Source organism: Puma concolor, chromosome B4 (assembly GCF_028749965.1).
Source record: "Puma concolor isolate L17-30 chromosome B4, mPumCon1.1.hap2, whole genome shotgun sequence".
Taxonomy (NCBI): Eukaryota; Metazoa; Chordata; class Mammalia; order Carnivora; family Felidae; genus Puma; species Puma concolor.
In genome coordinates, this window is record NC_141673.1 from 4227139 (window position 1) to 4250842 (window position 23704).

Below are 23704 nucleotides of genomic sequence, written 5' to 3' on the forward strand. Positions count from 1 at the left end.
CAGGAATCAATCACGGTGGAGCTCCTCCCAAGGCCAGAGACGAAACCCCTCCCCTCCCGGAGGAAGCGGGGGCAGGAGATCACAGCAGCCCCGCGTGGGGGATGTACACCCAGCAGCAAAAGGCGTGCAGAACAGCACCCACACACAGCCTCCCACCAGGTGCCGGCAGCAGGGGTGGGGGTTGGAACACTGTTCTACTCCCGGGCTCCCTGGATCCGATCCAGCCCCTCTGTGGTCAGCAGCGGGTGCAGCCCCGTAATGGCTTCCAAAAGCCTTGGACCAGAAGCCCCAATGCTACCCACGTTAAGGCTTATCCTTTCCAGCCTGTCTCTTGCCAAGCCTCTACCCCTCCCAGCCAGGAAACCTGGGCTTAGTTCCTCAAATGCCCGCTGTCCCCCAGACTTCCCTCCAGACCTTTCCAGAGGAGTTCTGCTCCGCTTGGCACCCCCCTCTGTCCCTGCTCCCCACTTTCACTACGAACCTCCCACTTAGACCCCAGTGGGGAAGTCACTTCCTCCCAGAGGCCCTCCCTGACTCCCAGTGCTCGGCAGAGAGCCAACACCCAAAAAGATATTTGCCGGACAGCTGCGACCCAGAAGAAGCGCGCCCTCCTGAGCCGAGAGCCTGGAACGGGCCGGCACGGTGCTGTGCGCTCGGGGGACACAGAGGAGATGCGGAGGCAAATCTACATCTTACCAAGGAGAAGCTCCTTGGGGCCAAGCTCTCGGCTCAAGCATTGGGAGGCCCCTGAGGGGGCTGCCTCGCAGGGACGTCTCTCTTGCGGGGACCTGCCTTGGGGCCCCCACGCCGATTCCAGCCATGGGAGTCGCCACTCACCTTCAGGGCGGGTGAACTCTCGGAAGGTGGGCAGCGAGACAACAGTATGGGAGATGGTGTGCACAGGATCCAGCACGCAGGTGACGTCGTTGGGACGGCAGGACTTGATGCAGCGGACGGTGTCTGTCTTCTCTTGGCGGAGCCTGGGGGGAACCACAGCACAAGAGGCGGATGGGAATGTCGCAACCGCCACTCCCACAGAGACCCAGGATCCAGGAGGACCGGCAGGTGGCCAGGTGGGGAGCGCCCGTCCAGAGGCGGCTCCCGCGGAGAACCGCGGTGGCCTCCGCGGCCCGGCTGCTCGGCGGGGATGCCTCGTGGCCCTTCCTGCGACCTGGACCGGGACCCACACTCCCGTTTTCACCGGCCCTGGCTGCGGGTGAGCGAAGCTGGGCTATTTGCCAATTCCGTTTCTACAACTGCAGACACATTTGTTCATCCGCTCACTCAACAGGTGTGTTTTCAGGGCCTGCTGGGTGCCGGGCACCAAGGATGCCGAAGCAAACGTGGGAGACACGGTCCCACCTTCCCGGAGCCCTGGGTCAGGTGGGTCGCAGGGGTGGTTAAGTGAGAGAACGTGCACGCGGTGCCCAGCTCGGCGCCCAGCACAGAGAAGTCAAACCCACGGTGTCCTGCGACAGATCGGGAGGAGGCGGAAGAGGCGGGGACTTGTCTCAGGTGCGAGTTTAAAATATGTGGGCTAGAAACATTTTAAATCCTCTTTATTGTAAAATAAAACATGAATGCAACACCTACCCGGAAGAAAGATGTAGTTTAACAAGTTTTCAGGACCATGAACTAGCTCTCTCTCATCATCCAGAGGTTACCTGTTGATTTTTTTCAAGTATCGGTATGAACTCATGGCTGTGAACTGTTTGATGGGTTTCAACCCACTGCAATGATTATCCTTTGCTGGAGCTCAAGTTTTCCCATCTTTGTCCAGAGGGAAGATCAGAGTGGCTCCTGTGTCCTTTCGACTTGGCCCCAGTAATGTCCAGTAGCTCTCTTGCTGTCTGGTGTGACGGGGCGGTCCAGCCTTATTTTGTACTTCCACTGCCCCAGCTACATCTCCGAGAAGTCTTTGTTTTGTTTCGGTTTTGGTTTTTTTAGCGGTAAACGGTATTTCAAGACCACAATCTAGATACCAGATATGTTTGGTGCTACTGGGTTGGCCATTTCTCCCAGGCCTCTTCAGTGGACATTTTTAAAGGTAAAATATATCATGAGTTCCTACTGATATTTCTGATTCAAAACGAGAACCACACAGACTTTTAATCTCTTCTGTATTCCAGAGGACTCTCTTTTCTTCCGTATCAGAATCCTGGTTCTTAAGAACACAGGAGATGATAGAATATCCCATAATTATTTATTTCGTTATTCTATATTCTGACACAGTAGTCTCAGAAGAGCAAGACTAAAATTACCACCACCACCACGAACACAATTACTTAAAATAATATATATATTTTTGGATACATCCTCCCTAATCTTCCTGCAGGTTTTTTTTTTTTTTTTAATTTTTTTTTTTTTCAACGTTTATTTATTTTTGGGACAGAGAGAGACAGAGCATGAACGGGGGAGGGGCAGAGAGAGAGGGAGACACAGAATCGGAAACAGGCTCCAGGCTCCGAGCCATCCGCCCAGAGCCTGACGCGGGGCTCGAACTCACGGACCGCGAGATCGTGACCTGGCTGAAGTCGGACGCTTAACCGACTGCGCCACCCAGGCGCCCCCTTCCTGCAGGTTTTATAGACGTGCTATATCTACGTTGTTTGGACAGACAGCAATTCATATTTGTCTACACTGTTTGGACATATAACAATTCATTCTATATGCTGTCCTTACAATACTCACTTAGTTGTGGTTGGATAAGCAACCATGCTTAACGCTTGTAGGCTGATACTTTTGCATGTTGATAGTGGCTTGTGTCCTTTGTACACATGAGTCTGTTTCATTGGGCATATAATCCTTGGCTTATGTTTTCTTGAGGATCCTAAGTATTCATCGTCTCCCAGCATAAGTGTTGCTGTGAAAAAGTCTGATGACAACATACTTTTTCCCCTTATAAGTCATTGCTGTTTTTGTCTAGATGCCCATTGTTTGTCTTCTCTTTCCTTTCATTTTTTTTTTAACGTTTGTTTATTTTTGAGAGACAGAGAGAGACAGAGCACAAGTGGGGAAGGAGCAGAGAGAGAGGGAGACACAGAATCCGAAGCAGGCTGAGCTGTCAGCACAGAGCCTGATGTGGGGCTCAAGCCCATGGACTGCGAGATCATGACCTGAGCCAAAGTCGGTGCTTAACTGACTGAGCCACCCAGGTGCCCCTGTCTTCTCTTTCCTTTAAAGTCCGATAATTTGAGGCCCCCAGGTGGCTTACTAAGTTGAGCATCCGACTCTTGATATATGCTCAGGTCATGATCCCAGGGCTGTGAGATGGAGCCTCATGTGGGGCTTCTCTCTGAGCGTGGAGCCTGCTTAAGATTCTCGCTTTCCCTCTGCCCCCTCCCCTGCTCACACTCTCTCTAAAATTAAAAAAATAACAAAGTCCGATAATTTTGCTAGACTATGTCTTGATATTTGCTGCTCTGAGTAGATATGTTCAGGCATGCTGCGTTCTTTCAATGTGGATTTTCAAATCTTTTTTTTTTTTTAAGTTTCTGGAAACTTGCTTGAGTTACCATTTTTAATACTTACTTCTTTCCTTTGTTTTGGGTTAGTGCTTCAGAGATTTCTATTATCTGTATGGTGGGTCTCTGTGTGTGTCTTCTACGTCCGTCACTTTCTCTTTGAGCCTTTTCATCTCTTCTACTTCTTTTTTGACTTATAAAATTTGTCTTCTTTTTGGTCACTCTTTCTCTGAAATATTTCTGAAATTGTTTTTTGCTTTAGTTTTAAATTATTTCCTGGGTTCTGTCACTTCATGTCTCAGTTTTTCTTAATTCTGACCCACAGTTTTCTTACATTTTTGATCATTTTCTTAGTGCTCTTACTCTGTTTTGATATAGGTTACAGTTTTGATCTAGACTGTGAACATCTGTTACTGATGTATTTTCAATATCTGGAGGGATGCCATTCTGTTCCTTATTATCTCCTTTCTTACAATAATTTTTGTAGGAGACTCAACCTTGCTACTTTTTGGTTGATCATTTTCAAGTGGAATTAGTTTTCCTGAAATTTTAGAAAAAGGCACATTCACAGTTTTTCTGACTTCACAGAACTCCCTTATCTGTCATTTGGGGCAGCTGGCCTTCTGACATTCCTCTACATTTACCTGGACCTTCTTTATCCAGTCTGTTGTCTCTTTCCTACCCAACTCTGCATTTCCCACCCAGCAATTTCTCCATAGTGTGAGATCCTGACATTAAGGGAAGCCCTGCTGGCTCAGTTTCAGGGGTTCCTAGGGGCTAGATGGCTCCGTTCCCTCAATGCTTCCATGAGCTCCTTGCACGCACTGGAATGGACTGAGTAAATGTCTCCCAGTCTCAGCCGCTGCTCCATAATTTGTCCTCTGTATTTTCTAGGGAATATCTGTTGACTATTCTGGAGTCTCCCACTGCTTTCTTCTGCACAGGTGCCGATACCATGCTGATGGACATACACTGTATTTGGGGGTTCTTAGGGATATCCTGTCACCTCATTTAGTTGTGCATATTTTCTGTAGATTTAAATTTTTTGGTCTAGTTGTTTGTTTTGGGTTGGAATCCAGAGAGCTTCAAACACTATGCTGCTGCATCTTTCCAGATTCTCTGTGCTAGAGGGTTTGCACACATTATCTCACTTAGTCTTTTGGTTTATTTATTTTTGGTCAGTACATCATGGACTCTATTTACTTAATGAAAACAGTGATGCTATGTGAGGATAAGGTTACTACCAAATGACCATGTAATATAATAAAATTTTAAGTTTCTCTACCCAAAATCACATAGCTGAAATGGCTTTTTTTTTTTAATTGTCAAGTTAGCTAACATACAGTGTAGTCTTGGCTTCAGAAATAGATACCCGTGATTCATCACTTCTACAACACCCAGTGCTCATCCCAACCAGTGCCCTCAATGCCCATCACCCACTTTCCCCAGGGCCCAAACTTCCACCCCCACCAACCTTCAGTTTTTCCTGTGTATTTAAGAGTCTCTTGTGGTTTGCCTCCCTCTCTGTTTGTACCTTATTTTTCCTTCCCTTCCCCTAGGGTCTTCTGTTAAGTTTCTCAAATTCTACACATGAGTGAAATCATTTGACATCTGTCTTTTTCTGACTTATTTCACTTAGCATCGTACCCTCCAGTTCCATCCACGTTGTTGAAAATGCCCAGATTTCATTCCTTTTCGTCACTATATCTCACTGAGTCTTTACAGCTCTTCCCTCTACACTACACTGCTTCCTTTATACTTGGAAATCATAGAATGGGGCTTGTATCCAGTGATTTCAGAGATGAGGCCGGAGTAACAATCCAACCGGCACTGACTGATCCCAGCAATCCTATCTGCTTCACAGCATTCAAGACAGCAGGGGACAGGGTTTCGGAGGACAGCAGGCAGAGCCAGACTGCCTGGGTGTGAATCCCAGCTCCACCTGAGACCAGCTGTGGGACTCTGGGCAAGTTACTTATCTGCTCTATGCCTCCATGTCTCCAATGTGAAATGGGGATCATAACCGTATTTTCCTCACAAGGCTGTTGTGAGAGTTCAATTTAATGCTTGGAGCAGTACCTGGCCCTCAGCAAGCAGTACATGTGTTAGCTATCATAGTCATGATTATTATCATTACAATAATGATAGCCATGATTATTATCACTTGCCCTGGGGAGCTTGGGTTAGGACAGTGATGGAGTCAGAAGTGCAGAGTCCTAGGAGTCCGAGGTGATGGCAGTGACCTTAGACACATCCAAACCCTCTGAACCTTCATTCCCCATTGAACTCAAGATCCAAATGGACACTCACATTCCCTCCGATGAATGAAAAAACCAACACTTATTGACTGCCGACTATATATACCAGATAGGGCCTCATCTGCAATTACATGTAATTTTCAACATAACCCATGACGGGGGCCTTGAAGCTCTGAAAGGCAAATGACTTCTCCAAGGTCACAGAACTAGTAAGTGGCCAGGAGGACATTCAAACTCTTGGTTATTATTTTTGTTCTGCACTGTATGATCTCAGCAGCACGATGTAGGACTATGACCGTATAGCCCCAAGGAACTGCAGGGCAGAGAGAAGCCTCCAGGTAGTGCAGATATCAGCCCCACATAGGCACTCGGGCGCATACACAGAGACAGCAGAGGCGTCCTGAAATGGAATGGGCCACCTTAAGATGTAGGGACTTCTCCAAACAAGGGAGAGCACAAGCTAAGCTGTATGGTCAGTTGGTGGGAATGTCGTACAGGGGACTCTGGCAAACTCTGTAAGGTCACTGCATGGCCTCTAAAGCCCCTGAGCATTTCCCCCCAACTCAACACTCCTAGACATGAAGGAAAAGGGCTTCTTCCAACCTGGATAATCTGGAGCATGGGGAAGGAATACTTGAATACGATAACCAGATCCCTGCTGTGCCTTGCTAACTTCACAGAAGAGGGGATATTTGAACTTAGTCTTGAAAATACCATCCATCGATCATCCATCCATCCATCCATCCATCCATCCATCATCTATCCATCCATCTACCCATCCATCCATTCATCCACCTTCCCATCATCCATTCATCATCCATCCATCCATCATCCATCCATCTACCCATCCATCCATTCATCCACCTTCCCATCATCCATTCATCATCCATCCATTCATCCATCTGTCCATCCATCTATTTATTCAGTTGTTTACTGAACTCTTTCTATAGGCCAAACACTGCAGGTGTCGAGAATACAGACATAATCCGTGTCCTCCGAAAGGTCCCAGTGCAGTAGGGATAATAAAAAGTAATAATCACAAGATAACAGGGAAAATGTGCAGATGTTCAGGGCTACTGGAGCTCAGGTTAAGGAAAGGCTTCACTGAGGAGATGACTTTTGAGTTAAGCCTTCAAGAAACATAGCAGTTTGTAGGAGGGTGGCAGGGCACACGCTAAAGCCAAGAGAAGGCACATTCAGGGGAGGACAAGCACCCCTGCAGGACTAGAACGAGGGGATGAGCTAGGATAGAGTTGAAAGGGGGGACAGAGGCTAGATCGAGCATGGCCTTGGATACCATTCCAAGAGAGCTGGACTTGACCCGCTGGTAAATGAATCACAGAAGGTCCTGACGAGACCAGGCTGGTCCTTCAGAGGGGTCCTCTGGCTGCAGCTTGGAGAATGCTCTAGAAGATGGGAGACTGGGAGCCGGTACAGACCAGACATGCCCAGAGAGAGGTATGGGAGGCAGCGTGGAAGGCTTGAGGCGACTGGCTTCCACGGTAGTTCAACTGCCACTCTGTCAACAGGCACAAGGCATCTGTCTTCCCTGCCAGACAGCAAGGCCAGCACACCCTCCCCCCACCAACTTACACGGAACTATAGGAAGGATCTTAGGACCCCGCAATATCCTGCTTCCCCTGTGATGTTCTGCCTTCCCCTCGGGTTTCTGCTTGGAAACAGCATCGGCAGTCACGGCAGTAATGCTAGAGACATAAGCCAGTGTTGGTAGAAAGTTATCCGTTCCCTCAACGGGCATGGACAGAGCATCTCCGTGTGTTAGGCACCTCGCCAGGAGCTAGGGACACATCGCTGAAGGGGACAGAGCTGGTCTCTGCCGGCCCAGAGCCCTCCGGGTGGTGAAGACAGACACACGAAACACGGATAAATGGGAAATGCAAACCGTGATAAGCATAACAAAGGAAGCGCGAGGTAGCAGAAAGACTGACAGAGGAGCTGAGCCAAGAGGAAGGCCAGACTGAGACAGGAGCACTTCAGCTGAGCTTTAGCCAACATTGGAGCCAAGGGTGCAAAGCGTGTGCAAAGGGCCTGAGGCAGCAAAGAACTCAGCGGTGTGGCTCAAGGGAAGGGAGCAAGGGGGGAACAATTTGTAGTCGGGCTGGGGACGCGTGCAAGGACAAAATCATACCGGGCCTCGAAGGGCACTCTGGGGACTGGTGACCATGGTTTGGCCGGAATCATGGTGGAGGAAATGAAGAGAGGCGGGTGGGTCGAGGCCCATGCTGAAGGTGTTGTGAGAATGGAATAGTTGGAGTTATGGAGTCAGCAAGCTAGGGTTCAAACACCAGCTGTGCGAGCCTGGGCAAATCACTTGCTGTCTCTGGGTCTCCATGGGGATGAGACACCTGCCTTGCGGCACTGAGGCGATGCACACGAAGGACCCGAAGCACAACGAGTGGCACATCTATCGTCTTATCCTCTGCCTCCTCCTCCTGGCAGGGGGGCAGGATCCCCAGCCGAGGCAACTAACCGTATTCAGGCAAGAGCGGCAGCCAAGATTCCGCAACTGTGCTCTGGGTCTTTCTCCCACCGGTTCAGGCTTGTCATCAAGACAAACAGAACGAGAGGCTCAGGATCGAGTTTTCTGGACTCCGTGAAAGGGTCAGCTCCACGCAATACAGCCAGGACACCAAGCGCAGCCAGAGACTTGGTCCCGCGGCCCGGCTCTGCTACAAATAGGCCACAAAACCCTGGCCGAGCCTTGCCCCTTCTCTGGGCCTCAGTCTCCACATCTATAGAACGAGAGCGGAAGGAGCCCGATACCCTCTTTTCAATGACGGCCTCAGCCTTCGGGCTCAACACAAGATGGAGGAGAGCTCACTCATCTGAGGTGATACACGCGCGCCTCCTTAACCCCGTCCCCGGGCTCCCTGGCGGTGTAGACGGTGACCTCTGTCGACAGGGACTCCCAGATGCATACGAGCGTATGAAAACCACTCCTCCGTCACCGCGTGGGAGCACCAGGCAGTGGCAGGTGCCTGGTTCGCCCCAGGGTGATGAACAGCACGGCCTCCCACCCGGGCGAAAAAATAAAACCAAGGCACGTGAGGCATGCTGGGTAGGATCGCCTGCTGAAACTTTATTAAGATCCCGGAGGGGAGGGCGAGGAAAGCAACAAGAGGGAGCCCCCGGCGGCCCAAAGCAAGTGCTCAGAGCTCTGCGGACACAAAGATGAAAAGCTTGGCCACAAAGGAGCTGACGGTGCCATGGCGATAGAGGTCCATCTTGACGGTCAGGAGCAAGTCCCTGGGCTCAGGGACGGGCTTGGTGAGGGCCACCACCCCGCTGTGGTGGCTCACCTTCCGGGTGCTGAAAAAGCCCTCCTCGTTGCCGCTGGTGATAGCCAGCTGCATGCTGTCCCCGGGGACGGCACTGGAGGGGCCCATGCGGAAAACCACCGCGGGCACTTGGATGTTGGTGGGGAAAGAGAGGTGATAGTAGGTTATTCTCAGAGGCAGCTTGGGGCACTCCTGATTCTCATGGCAAGGCAAGCGCTCGCAGCGGCTGCAAGAAAAGTGGACAGAGAGACAAGAAAAGGATTAGAGCAAATCCAGCAAGCGGAGGCACAACAGAGCGCGAGGGAAAGCGGGGGCTCGCCGGGCAGGGACTCCCGCCACCCCTCTGGCCGATTCGGCTAAAGGAAGAGCACCCCTCACTCACCTGCGGGAGGTGCCGTGGACCTCCGGGCCGCCGACTCAGGCACTAGCCTCTTCCAACACCCTCAGGGGGCGCTGGGTGGCCGGGGTCTAGGGCCGTGCCGGGAGTGAGGTGTGTCCCCTCTCGCCGGCAGAGCACCCCCCGCCGGGCCACACTCCCCGGGCGCACCCTGCCCTCTGAGTGTCGTCCGGGCGCCCGGCCCCTCACCCAGGCCGTGGTCACGGCTACACGGGGCTCTTGGCGGGGCACGGAGATGACCCCGGAGGCGGTCATCTCCACCGCTAGCGGTCACGGCCGCTGCCATCTATCAAGCGCTTGGCCGCTCATCACCAAGCGTTCTCTAGCGCGAACACCGTAACTGCACCGCGAGAGTGGCCCGAGTGCCATTCTTCAGATGCGGAAACTGAGCCTGGAAGAGTCGGGAGGCCTTCCCAAGGTCACAGAGTGAGGGAGCCAGATTTGTGCTCAGGCAGTGAGGTCCGATCCCCACCCGCCTCGCTGGGTCTTGTGCTCCAGGCCCAGTTTCCTGTGTGTCCACAGGGACAGCCAGGGCCTGGAATGGAGATGGAGATGGGTTCTAACTTCCTGTAACAGGATGACGATAGCCCCTAATTTCCTGTGACAGCATGGAAAGAGGTTCTAAGTTCCTGTGACAGAACGGGGAGAGCGCCCCGCTTCCTATGACAGAATGGTGATAGTTCCTAACTTCCCGTGACAGAATGGCGATAGCTCCTAACTTCCTGTGACAGGATGGAAAGAGATTCTGACTTCCTGCTACAGGCTCCAACTTTCTGTGACAGGAATGGTGAGAGCTCCTCACTTCCCCTGATGGAGACGGAGACAGGCTCTAACTTCCTGTGAGAGGTTGGGGACAGGGACGATCTTCTGCCTCCTGAACACCAGGCCATCACACTCTGATGGCAGCTGCCTTTGGAAGTGGAGCCCAAGTGCAGAGCCCCATGGGAGCTGGCAGAGCATGCCCCAGGAAGTTCTGCCATGTTGACCGTGTTTGGATTCTCTGGCCAGGAGCAAGTACCGTCCTAGCCTTCCATCTCGTCTCCCTTTCAGCTCTTTAAGTTTCTGTGCCTTGTGTTGGGTTACTTGGACTTATTTCACATTTGGCGTTTATTGTGAGCGGGGTCTCTTTTTTCCATCCGATTTCCGGCTCTTTATCGGGATGAGGGGAATCATCTCATTTATTTGGCCGTTTACCATTCTGAGCAGGCTTCGCTAGGCCAGCCCTGGGAGCGAGCTCCAGGGTACTCCCTGGGGATGATCCTCCACGGTAGGTGAGGATCAGGAGCACTGTGGGGGAGTCATGCATGGGAGGGGCCCAGAGGCAGAGGGGACAGATAGGAGAGAAGGAAAGCAGAAGAAGGGTGCTGCTGAGGGGCGGCCTACCCCCCGAGACACCTAGCTCCAGGCCAAACGATAAGGTTCCGGGGGTTCGGGAGACCCTGAGGGAAGATGCCTGGCCTCGTGCTGGGTGAATCAGGGTTTCTCCTTCCGTTAGCTCATTTCGTCGTCCCACACTGTTCTCCTGCTCTACTGACGGGAAGATCAAAGCTCAGTGAGGACACGTAACTTGTCTGTGACGCCACAGTCTGTATTAAGTGGCAGAAACAAAGTTGGCCTGTCTCACTTCAAAGCCTTCATCCACACGCGCGCATACACACACACACACACACACACACGCGCACGCACACGCACCAGCTGCTTCAGGAAAGGCCTGGTGGTCTGGCCAGCAGGTGGCACTAGAGTCGCCTTCATGTGACTTAAGCTTGTCCCACTTCTGTGTGGCCTGTACCCTGTCCAAGGACGGGGTTTTGATTTGTCAGATGGACGCATTAACCCAGCACGTGTGGCCAGAGGGGACGTGACGTGTGCATGACGTTCGAGCTCCCGCAGCCACCACACCGGAGAACCGGACGCTCCCTCCTCCATGGTCCCCACACCCCCACCACGAACCCCGAAGAGGCATTAACCGCAGAGCCGCGGGCATTTCTCACACGAGGCATTTCTCGGCCTGGCTCTGTGTGGACCATTCACTTCCCAAGGGCCGGGCCATGGCTCCCCGGCTTCATCCCCAGGACCCGGCGTGAACTTGACACATGCTATGCACCCCAGTAAATGTGCACAAACACGTACGGCCCCGGTTTTCCCGGTCAGCTCCAACTTCAACGCTCCTGTCCTGCTCTACCCTGAGCTTATGGAAACATCACAGAAACCTCAACTACCGCATCCGGCAAACTGCCCGCCGCCCTGGGCACCCACACAAAAGTCTTTGTTCGCCAGCATGTCTGGAGGGCTGTCGTCGCACAGAGAAGGGCCAGGTCCCTGGGACCACACGCCTTGGTTTCCATCTCGTCATGTACAAGAGAACAGCGCGCCCCAATTTTTCAGTTCAACGGATTTGATCGGAACACTCTATTTTCTGTGAAAATGCAATACTGAAAGTAGCCACACACTAGAGAGAGAAGGTCCCCCAGGCCCAGTCCCTTCTCCTGGGAGGCACGGCCATTCTGGCCACCCCCCAGGCTGTCTCGCGCTTCTAGCCTTCCCTGCCGGCACCTCCCTGGCTTTCACGCTCTTGTCATTCTGGACAGAAGCCCTGGGAACAGGCCAAGGCAGGGCTCCACTCCCCTCACCCCTGTCCACCCGCATTGTACCCTCAGGCCCACAGCTGTGCCAACCGAGGCTGTGCGGCCTTCCTCTGGCTTCTAAGACCGCATGTCTCAGGGGTCCGTCCTGCTGAGGGGATAAAGAGGATGTTTTCAGTCCCATCCCAGGCTCTGGAACGCTTTGACATTCCTCCTGTGGGTAGGAGGGAGTCGTGTGGTCAGGATCTTAACAGCCTGGACGATCCATGAGGCCCAGCCCTGCGGTTTGTGGCCCAGCCTGCTGGGTCATGCTCCAGTTACCGTCCCTTGGCCGCCAGGGACACTGCCCAGAAGGAGACTGTGTGGACAGAAAGAGAAGGCTGAGGCCCAGAGAGAGACAGAGAGACAGAGAGAGGGCACACACCTTAAATCTTCCCTATCAAGACTCCCTAGATGTTACCTACAGAAATGCTGGCTAGTGGGTCTTTCCTGACACAGCTCTTTTAAATTTTATAAATTGCTTTCTGCAGGTCAGATAATAAATTCTTTAAGAGGATTTTGGAGGATGAGGAAAAGAAGCTACAAAGCAAGAAAACTCCAGCCTGAGGCGCTAACAGTGCCGAGAAGACGGGCCACTCCTCGCTTGGAGCTCCGGCCTGTATCCTGCCTGGGTCGGTCTACCATTTGTCAGAGTTTTGTCACTATGCTGACACTAAGCTCCGAGCCCCCGTGGTCCTACGGTAACTCCTCTCTCTAGGAGGGGACAACCAGGATACAAGCCTCCAACGGCCACTCAACTTGGGGTTCCAGCCCCAACCCCCCTTCCTACACCGGGCTCCCGGCTAGCCCGTGATTCCGTAGCATGATGGCCCCAACCACACAGCCCCTCAGACGCCCGTGTCTCGTCTCCCATCGGAGGGCCGGGAGCTCAACCAGTCACCCGGGCGGCAAGCGGCAGGCGGGGAACAGCAGAGGTGCCCCGAGGAACCTCTGTGGCTAAGCTGAAGTGCCCCGAGGGAGAGAAACGGGATGGCCGGTCATCACCGTCCTCACTCCCTACCGCTCTTGTCCCAGCACCGGGCTGGCTGCCTGGAGCTCGTTACCACTAATCCCTGCTAATCCCCAAGGCCTTGCCAAGCAGGTGTTGCAGACACAGAAAGGGCCCCCGGGTGGCCAAGAGACTGACCTGAGGCCACAGCCCCAAGGAACAGGGGAGCGAGTCTGGAAGTCTGGAATCCCAGCCCTGGCTCTTCCCCTTTCCACACAGCCCTTTCAGGCCCTGCCCTGGACACCAGGGAGCACCCCCTTAAAAACTGGCAGTAAGACAGACCTTTGGGGCGCCTACCCACTCCCCCATGGGGGCTGAACCCAGCGTGAGCTTTATGAGGGGGCCCTGCTCCACCATCAAGGCTCACCCCGCAGGAACCTGGCAGGGTGGCCTCACCACCCGCTTCACAGCTGAGGGTATAGAGGCTCCAAGGAGCCCAAGCGACCTGGAATGGAGTAACTCCAGGCTGGCATCTTTCTGGAATGCCACAGCTTCCCCAAGAAGCTGGAGAACTCAGTCCTGGAGGGCTTGGCCTGGCCACTATACCCAGTTTCTTCCTCCTCCCCCTCTGCGCCCGCCGCTGGGGGGGGGGGGGGGGCGCTGGCGAGCAGGCATGGGTGTTAACCTGGGCCGTCCTCCCCAGAGGGGCAGCTTGGAGCCCCATCTTCCCTCTCTTGCTTGTACTGTGGGTGGGGCCCTGCTCCGTCTTCCTACTCACAGAAAATGACAAGCCCCCTCTTTATCAGCCCCCGGTACATGCTGATGAAGCCGTGGGATGGGACAGACCGAGCCCTGAAGCATCAACCCCCACAGTGAGCAGAATGCCAGCCCAGGCTCCCCACTGAGCACCCCATTTCATGGCCGGACGCCCTTCGATCCCCTGTCCCCAGCCCTACTCCAGTCCTGCCCGTCACTCCCTCCCTCTTTGCCTAACTCAGTTTCCCCCTCCCCATTCATTCCACCAACGCCTACTCCAGGCACCCCCCCACCCAAGCCACATGGGGACTCTGCTGCACTCTGTGGCCACTGCTGCTCTGGAATGTGCTCTTAGTAGGCACGGTGCTGGGCACGGGGGCCTTTGTGGGCCCACTGTCTGCCCGGGTGCCTGCACACAGTATGCCCGCGGTCCCCAAACAAGTAAATGACTTTCTCCAGCACCGAGGCGTGGCCAAGGCTTCCACAGCAAATGCCAACACGCAGGAAGGGGCCGGGTCTGCTGATTTCAGTCACAACCTCAGCTCACGGCGCCCACCTGTCCACCCTTGGGCTCGGGAAGCACGCAGACCCCCAGAGGGAGGCTGCCTCTGGCCTGGGCTTCGTGGCTGCCTGCGTTAGAATTCCATGCCCAGCGCCAGCCAGTCTTCCAGAGTCCTCGAGCCCAGACACAGACAAAGAACTGGGGGAGCAGGAACTTAATACCACAAATAGCAGCCCAGCCTCAAATTGAGGAAACGGAACTTTCTTAGGGGTCCGAGGTACGCCCTCGCTGCCCTCCGGGGCTCAGTTCTGGGGTGCCTCTTCCCTAACCGGGGCACAGGGAGGACACGAGCTATCGGATCTCCAGGCGGACGAACGTACGTGGGCTGGGAGAACAGAGCAAGCCCGCGAAGGTGGCGAGGCCGGAGGACGAGCACCTGGGAAGAGCCCAGAGTGCCTCTGGGGAGACGGAGGTCTGAGCATCTGGCATTCAGCAAGCCGGAGGCCAGGCCAGAACCGCAAGCCAGGGCAGCCGCCCTTTGGGCTTGAGCGAGTGGACGCTGGGGCCGGGTGCACCAGCCAAGGAGGCCCTGACCCTCCAGCGGGAGGAGCAGGCTCACGGTCAAAAGGCCGAGTTGCGGTCAGCCTAGCTGTGCACTGGCTTTGAGCGTTTCCGGGGGTTGGAAGGAGGGGTCACGCACCCGTGCTCCCGAATCTGGCCCCACTAGAGAGCTCCTCCTGAAATTACTGACAGTGGTATGAAACGAACCTCGCTGAATAAAATTAGGGGTAGGGTGGTATGCAGTGAGACCAGAGGTCCTCCCTACGCCCTGAGGAAGGGGGTTTCTGGACATCCCAGCAGACACCCTAGTGGCCTGGGAAGGACGGAGCTTCCAATAACATAGGAACGTACAGCCTCAAGTTTGGGACGCAGAAAATTCCGTGCCGTTCCCACGCAGTCACCGGGCTGAATGGAATCTGGCTTTCAGGAGGGGGGGTCGCCTAATGACGATGCCCCAGCAACCACATCAGCTCACCCAGAAGCATCACTACCTTCGTCTGGGTCAGAGTATGTGCTGACCTCTGCATCTCGCAGATGACGAAGCTGAGGCCCGGCAAGCTGCCTCGGGCCCAAGGTCTCAGGCCCGGTGTTTCTGTCTGGCTCCTCGCACAGGCTCCCTGAGGCCAGGCCTGCCCTCCTTGAAGTCACTACCTAGGCTCTCTGCAACCAGCCTCCCGGCGTTTAGGGGCTTGGGAATCGGCGTCCTCAAGTTTCCCAGGGCCCCGGTGGGAGGGCACAGTTCATGAGCCGCCCACCCAGGCCGGGAGCCAGGCCCCCAGGAAGGCCGACGCAGACAGACAACGGCGGGGCCCGAGGGACTTACGTGTCTGCGGAGCGACGGTAGTTCTTGGGGCACTCGAAGGCCAGGCAGCGGAAGCCACCCTGGATGTTGAAGCAGGTCTCGTTGATGGAGCAGTTGTGGATGCCGGTCACACACTCATCGATGTCTGTGAGAGACCCCAAGGCAGCCCGGTGAAGGCTGAGGCCGCCCGAGCCGACCCCATCTCCAGATGGTGGCGCTGGGGCCTCCCACCAGGCAGGACTGAGGGGGGAGATGGGGCCGCCCTTGCCCTCCCCTGGCTGCTCCCCTGCTCCCCTCCCTCCCCTGCTCTCTGTGGCAGTGCCCTTGCCAGCTTTCTTACTTATAGGATGATCGGTATTTATGGAGGTTTTACTCATCGTTCACAGTTCTGGGATGAGCTTTGGAGAGTTCCATTCTCCCAACAGCTCACTGGGCAAGAACTGTTATTATCCTCAGTGTAGGCAGGAGCTCACACGGGCTCCGGGGCTCACCCAAGGCCGCACATTTTGCGCGCGGCAGAGTTGAGCTTTGAACCCACGCGGGCCAGAGCCAAGGTTCTAAGCAGCCAGCACCTGTCCGAGGCTCCTGAGGGTCAGTACCGTCACCTCACGGGGGACTCGTGACATGCCAGAAGGAAATGGCAGAAGCTAATGGCTGCATGTGACGGATGAGGACACCAAGGCTTCAAGGAGTTCTACGTTGTGCCCAGAGCCCGGGGTCGGTGAGGCCTGGGGCACTGTCCTGAGAGGTCCCCGGACACGGGGAGCTGTCCTCTTTCCCACAGGTCTCAGGAGCAGCAGAATGGTGGGGTCTGGCGAGCCTGAGAGGCGTCTGTGAGAGGTGCCAAACGCCTGATCTCGGCGGTAAAAACAACACTCCTAATCTCAAAGGCCGAGGCTCAGGAATGTGTTTTGCTGTGTCTGGCAGGACCCCAGGTTGCGGCAAGGGAGGCCGGCCAGGAGCAAGAAAGTCATCTGCTCCGCCAGAGAGGCGAAAACAAAGTGACTTCCACCCAGAGCTGCGGACGCGCTGAGTGGGTGCCTCCCAGGAAAGGCCACCGCTCCTGCCCGCCTTTGATCAAAGTCCTTCCTCACGACCAGAAATCACGTGTGCAGAACCCGGGGCCTCTGAGCCTCTCGGTCGACAGTCCTGTGTGGGGGCTCATGAGGAAGGGGCCGGACAGACCCGACCTCTGTGGCTCAGCTTCTTGGGGCCATCCCTCGATCCACTCCGGGATTGTTCGTTCACAAATATCTACTCGATACCCTCTCTTGGTCACCAAATGGCTCGGTTACAGGAGTCACGGTGACTCCTAGGGTATTCTTAGATACGGGAGCTGAGTGCAGATGGGGGCCATCGGCCCCCCTCATTTAGTCCATGCGGGAGCTGACCCCTGGCCCCAGCGGGACCCTCATGAATACAGAGACCTCGGGGCTGTCCCACTGCGGACCACGCCCGCCCTCAGCAGGGCAGTCATCGGCACCTTGGGACAGAGGCCTCCCCCACCTGCTCACTGCTCTGCCCGTAACTCTCGGCAGGGCCTGGCTTACGTCAAGGGCCTGTCGAATCAGTGGATGAAAGGCTGACCGAGTAGCCCCCCTGCTGTGGGATGGGGTCCCACTTCCTAAAGGCTGTCAGCCCCTGTTCTGGCCCCCTCGGAGCTGCTGAGGGCAGGGTGGGAGGGTCAAAACCCCCCGAAGACAGGCATGCCAGGAGTGAGAGACCAGGGCGCGTGTGGACCCCGAGACACTCCGTGGATGCAGAGGCCCCCCCTCCCCTTCCCAGATGTACCCCCCCAGTGGGTCAGGGAGGCTGCCTGGCCTCAGCTCCCCGGCACCACAGAGCCCCAGGCCGTCCCCAGCGCTCACCTTGGCAGTTGCGGCCGTTGGGGGCCAGCCTGTATCCGGACGGAGGGCAGGTGCACTGGAAGCTTCCAGGGATGTTGATGCAGCGATAGGAGCAGATGTGGCCCCCGGTGGGCAGGGCGCACTCGTCAATGTCTGTGACGGCAAAGCCCACCCTCAGCATCCCGTGGCCGAGCTCCATTCCCAACAGTGGGCCAGGAAGGGGCCTGGGAGGACGGCCACATGGGGCCATCTGGACACAGGAAGCCACAAAGTACTGGGGTGGGGCTCAGGAACCTTTACATCAGAGGGGAACGTGAGGCCCAGAGAGGGGAAGAGCTTAGCCCAGCGTCACACAGCAAGTCCACGGTGCAAAGTACATACACGTGGAGGAAGGAGGCAGTACGGGGGCCAAGTGGAGGGGGAAAGGCCAAGGGCTTCAGAACAGTATGTAGCACAGATGGCCTGCGGGCTGCAGGCACACCCTGACGCTAACGGTTATCCACGTGCTAATAGGAAACACACCTTCCGTGGAAACGGTAGGAATCCCAACAGCACCTTTCAGCACCTACGGTGCGCCAGGCACTGTACTAAGCGCTTCTGGGTCGTCTTCAACCCTCTGACAGCCCGGTGGGGCTGGGGTCGGCCCTCAGGCTGCAGGTGATGGATGGTCCCCCACCAGGGAGAGGCAGAGCTTCGAATCGGGTATGCGGGGGGGCCCCCTGAGGCCCCTCCTCACCCCAGGGTCGCACACCGCCAAGCCCTGGCACCTGCGGTCCCCGCCACGTGTGGTCCAAGGCCCCCACACGACATGGCGCTCACCAGCTACGCATTTCGGAAAGAAAAATCCGGGGAGTGGGTGTGCTGCTTTCTAAACCTCACTCTCGAGGACTCATTTATATCCAAACAAGCCTCAGCTGCAGGGAGAAAAAACCTACACCGGCCGCCAGCCTGCAAGGGCGTTCGGGAGAAAGGGGCGGGGGTGCTCTCCCCTCAGCCAGGCGGGGCGCCCCCCTCACCTTCGCAGGTGACCCCGTCCACATCGCTGAGCTGGTGGCCTCGCCGACAGTAACACTGGTAGGAGCCGTACACGTTGGCGCATTCCTGGCTGCAGGGACTGCTGTTACACTCGTTCACGTCTGAAAGAGAGGGTCCCCGGAGGTCACCCCGCTTGGAGCCACCCCGCACACCCCTGGTCCCCCTCAAGGGAACACATACGGAGGGCCCGAAGTCCCGCCGTCTGCCGCCTGGGGTTGCCCCGAGGGACAGAGATTCCCTCCGGAATCTCTCATCAGGACGACATAAAGCCTCCGGTCTCGGCTCCGTCCGGTGGGTCCCGCCTCAGGCTCCCAGGGTCAGTTCTAGTCCTCAGCTGGAGACGTGATCACAGCCCTCCCCAGTTCACCTCCAAGACGATGCCCTCTGCAGAGACGGAGGCCCGAGCGAACCGTTGATGTGCCCACATCCCGGATACCCCAGTGCGTAAAGCTCACCACCAGCCCGCTCAGCGACTCTGAGCTCCCGCTCGTCTGTTCCCTTCGCTGAGAGCAGGGATCAGCGCAATTCTGGCCCACCACTTGCTTTTGTAAAGGAAGTTCTATTGGCCCACAGCCACGCTCACTCATTTACCCTGGCGTATGGCCGCCTTTGCCCTGCAAAGAAGTGGGTACCCGCAACACAGATTGTGGCGGGCAGAGCCTAAAATATTTACTATGCGGCTTTTAGGAAAAGATTTGTGCCAACGTCTGGCCTAGAAGTCCCTTCTCACATTTATTTACTGCTAATTCCTAGCAGGGCAGACGGGGTGAGCAGCTAAGAATGTCCATTAGCCTCTCGCCCCGTGTTTCGTCCCTGCAGCACCCCCAACACCCTGCCTGGCCGTCCCTGCTGTCCAGTGTGGTTTCTCATCAAATCCTAGAGACACTCCTCGAAGGCAGGAACCACGTTCTTGCTACGCACCTTATCGGGGTTGCTTTACAAATGCGTAGCGGAAGGATAGGGCAAAGCTGGCCATGCCCCGGTTTTGTGTCCCCAATGTTGCTACTCACGTAGACGTGACTACCTCCTTTCCAGTCACTGGGGACTGATGAAGAACAGCGTAAGCCATGAATGCTAACAGCAGTGACACCCACGGTCCCCATAGCTGGCACTTGGTCTCACACAGGACACTGGGATACGCTCTCCACGTGCCTCATCCTCACGGCCCCCAGTAAGGTGGGTCCTGCTCCCCCCACTTTTGCAGATGAGGACAATGGGGCCCAGAAGTGCCGAGTTACTTCTTCAAGGCCATAACATGGTCAAGCTGGGATTTGAACCCAAGCTCGAGGGACCCCTGTGCATCAATCTTTCTTTCCTTGCCAAAACACGTGCATTGAGTCTGGTTCCTGGGGACAGATCCTAGAATCTTGGGGGGACCCGAGGGCCCAGGATCCCGTCACACCGTCCACCCTCCAGCGGGAGACCTGTGCGTACTGGGTGCGTCTGGGCATATGTGACTCTTGTGATCGTCCTGCCGAGCGTCCAGACGCTGTACCCAGGCGCCGCGCTGCACAGAACAGGGCTTGCCGGGCGACGGGAGGGGAGCGCCGAGGGCTGTAAGAGCTCTGGACTTTGCTGATGTCAGAACCTAGTCCTCAGAGAAGATGTGACGTCTGCTGAGCGCCTACGGTGTGCCAGGCCCTGTGCTGAACACACTTCACGCCATCTCGGTCCAGCCCCAGAGGAGGTGGATGTTATCTGAGAACCGACAGGCTCAGCACTAACAACTCCCTCCAGCCTCCACCCGGCAGACTAAGGGCCCTGAGCACACCTTAGCATGGCTTCTACCGGCCCAAGACGGGGTGCCCAGGATGATGACCCCAGACCCTTAAAGTGCCTACCTGAGAAAGCTCAGAGCAGCCCAAAGAAGATACTCGGTCCTGACCTCCCTTTTTCTTAGAAGTGTTGACTTTAGCAAACTTGCAAATGTCAATCCTTGCTCTGTCCCTTTGAGATGTACCCCCTACAACCCAGGACCTGCAAACCACGCCTTTGAAGTGCGATCACTGGGAAGGGCAGGTCCCCGCCCCCCACCTCCGCCCCTGCCCTCCCAGTCTCTGTGGGAGGGCAGGAGCCAGTTAGCAGGTGCAGCCAGCCTAAACATGCTGATCCCCCACTTAACGTCCTGCAGCACTTGTCTTTAGCACACCCCAGCATTTAAAAAGCCTTCTGCCCTTTGGGGCACTTGGGTGGCTCAGTCAGTTAAGCGTCCAGCGTCGGCTCAGGTCACGATCTCACGGTTTGTGAGATCGAGCCCCACATCGGGCTCTGTCCTGACAGCTCGGAGCCTGGAGCCTGCTTTGGATTCTGTGTGTGTGTGTCTCTCTCTCTCTCTCTCTCTCTCTGCCCCTTCCCCCCCGCTCACACTCTGTGTCTCTCTCTCTCAAAAATAAATAAAACATTTTTAAAAAATTTTTAATAAAGAAAAATTTAAAAAGCCTCCTGCCTTCTGCTTTTCCCAAACTGAGATCATTTTACACCCAAGCCCCTCTCCGCGGATGCAACAGTCTGGGTAAACTCTGTCTTACCCGTTTCCTCGAAAATCTGACCTACCAAGCCCTGTCTCCTGGTAGGACACTGAGGCAGGCGAGGCCAGCCACTCCCGGAGGTCACGTGAACACAGGGTGGGTGGGACGCCTCCCCATCCCGCACTCTTAGCCACGTCCCTTGTTCCTAAACCGGCTTATCCGTTCCCCACGTGCGTGGCCCTGGGCAGATGCCACTGGGCGCTCCGGGACCCAGGAGGCCCAGGCATCTCTGACACGTCACCTGTCACAGGCATTTCCCCCACTGATGCCTCACTTAATCTGCGCTTGGGAAACAAACTCGAGTCTGTCCCAATGGACGGCGTCTGCGGGCGGAGCTGTGGCTTCTCCAAGAGAAGGGAGTCGATCAGCCTGCCCGGCACCCAGGCCGCCTCACCTTCACACGAGCGGCCGTCGGCAGAGAGCCGGAAGCCCACGGAGCAGCTGCAGTAGTAGGAGCCCGGCGTGTTCTCGCACTTGTGGCCGCACAGGCGCCCGGGATAGCGCCGACACTCGTTGATGTCTGAAACGGAGCAGGTGGGCCCCCTCAGTGCCACCCAAGCCTCTGCTGGCCACCCCACCTCCCGCAGCCTCTCTGCTCAGATGAGAGGCGCAAAGTGACTCGTCCCACGAGTCAAACCCACGGCACGAGTGGGCGAGGGAGCCAGGGCCACGCCCACCCGTCTGCTCACGGGGCCAGTCACGTGTCCCTTCTGTGGCGCACACCTGAGGACGTGCCCACCCATCAGTTCCCCACCCCAGAGCCCTGAACGAGGGTCCACTGGGGTCTGACAAGGGGCCAGCCTCCCCCGAGCACCCTGGTCTGCGGATGGCAGGCACTCGGCCGGCGGGGTCTGTCCCCGTTCCCGGCGCTGAGGCCACCGTGCCTCAGGCACGCAGCCCTGCAGCCCTGCACGAGGGCAGCGACTCTGGGAGAAAATCACGAATGCTCTCGGGCATTTGCAGAGTGGGCTGGGGTCTCATAGACCCTTGGAGGTCTTGAGTCAAGCAGAACACCTGTTCTGCGGGCGGGTGACACGCGGGAGTGCAGCACCAGGGCTGGGACCGGACGGGGGTCTCTTGACTCAGGGTCTCTTCTCGGGGACTGCTGCACTAGGGCTCTCCGAGGTGAGGCGTAGACTGTGGCCACGCCAGGGTGCCACCTGGCCGGGCCCCCCCCAGGCCTTCAGGGATACCCACGTACCCACGCACGTCCTGCTGATGCCGTCGAAATAGTATCCGGCTTTGCACTCACAGCGGAAACTTCCAGGCGAGTTGACACACAGGTGCCCCGGCCCACAGGGCTCAGAGGGCGCCGCGCACTCATCCACATCTTGCAAAAGAGAAGGACACGTTGAAAAACGTTAAGCGGGGGCTTTTCCCTGAGATGGTCAGAAAGGAAGCCGGGAGAGCAGCAAACTAAACTGTACGTTGACAAAGCAGTATCATTGGCTCTTCAACACGATGTCCCAGAGCACCTGCTATGTGCTGGGCCCCATGCTGGGGACACAGCGGACCCAGATGCAGCCCCTACCCTCAGGGCCTCCTGCTCTGGCCAGCCAGCGATGACCCTAGCTGAGGCGGAAAGGGCCCAGTGACCCGGGGAGACGTTAAGGAAGTATTCTGGGAGTTGTAGAGAGCTTCTCTCTGGCTGGCAGGGGTCTGGATCCAAAGGAACGCAGCAGCGGGTAGGCAGAGGGAATAACGTAAGGGCAAAATACTACACAGAGAGGACAGGGCAGGGTTTCTTTAGGGAGCTGCAAGGCCTAGTTCATCTGAATTATAAAGCTCGTGAAGGTGGGGCCACCTCAGGAGGACTAGGCTGTAAGCAGGGGCATCTGTCCTTGTCTGTCACCAACGGGGGCTGTGAGCAGGGAGGAATGAGAGCGCTTCCAGGTCGAGAGACCCTGGACAGACTGAAAGGGGTAAAACTGCGCACAGTGGTAGGCTGGCAGGCTACTGCCATGGTCCAGGCAATAGATGACGAAGGTCTAAGCTTGGAAATGAGCAACGGGATGGATGGACGGGTTCACTTGGGGGATCTCCTCCTCCCCTTCCAGAGAAGGGAGGGGGGCGCCAGGCGCAGACAGAAAAGTTGATTTCAGATTGGTTCTCTTTTCCGATACCAACCAATACAGCGGGTTCCCTCCTCGTTGAGATGGTAGCCACGGCCACAATTGGGCACGTTCTTCTGACATGTGTAGGAGCCCTCCGTGTTGATGCATGTCTGCCCAACAGGGCATGGGGCACTGATACTTAAACATTCATTGATATCTGCAGCAGGAAAGACGGAGACGGCGAGGTTAAATGTGGAGGGCTTCTCAAAACCCAACAGCTAGATCTCCGAAACCCGCCCCCCCCCCCCAACTTCCCTCCTTATTGCAAAACCACAAACAGAAGTACTACGATGCCCTCACCCTGGACCACGCGGCAGGCTTCCAGCCGGCTCCCGGGTTTTGCCAACACATGCCACCTGAAATACCACCTCCGTGGCATCTCCCTGCCCCTAAAGCTTCAAGCCTCCCATCCTTCCCTGCACCGAATCTGAAGCCGCGTGCCTGGCTCCCAGGTCTGCCCACGGTCACGTGCCTATGTCCCTTCTGAATCCTACAGGACTCGCAGTCCCCACCACGGGGCTGGCAATTCAGGGGCCATCTCGTGTTCACTCGCTCCACACGGGGTGTGGGG

The 23704-nt window shown here is 56.1% G+C and overlaps 1 protein-coding gene across 2 annotated transcripts in view; it reads right to left on the reverse strand.

The window, feature by feature from the left end:
• Positions 1–23704, reverse strand: part of FBLN1 (fibulin 1) — an 82177-nt gene that overhangs the window by 22506 nt on the left and 35967 nt on the right. The window contains exons 9-15 of one of the 2 annotated variants that reach the window (XM_086712015.1): positions 23147–23290; positions 22221–22349; positions 21414–21539; positions 18473–18592; positions 17478–17609; positions 15631–15754; positions 838–980 (exon numbers count right to left, since the gene is read on the reverse strand). In XM_086712015.1, coding sequence (XP_086568141.1) covers positions 838–980; positions 15631–15754; positions 17478–17609; positions 18473–18592; positions 21414–21539; positions 22221–22349; positions 23147–23290 — 918 coding nt within the window. Of the gene's footprint in view, positions 1–837; positions 981–8804; positions 9248–15630; positions 15755–17477; positions 17610–18472; positions 18593–21413; positions 21540–22220; positions 22350–23146; positions 23291–23704 lie in introns of those variants that run through there. The other variant, XM_086712016.1, reaches the window with a different exon arrangement.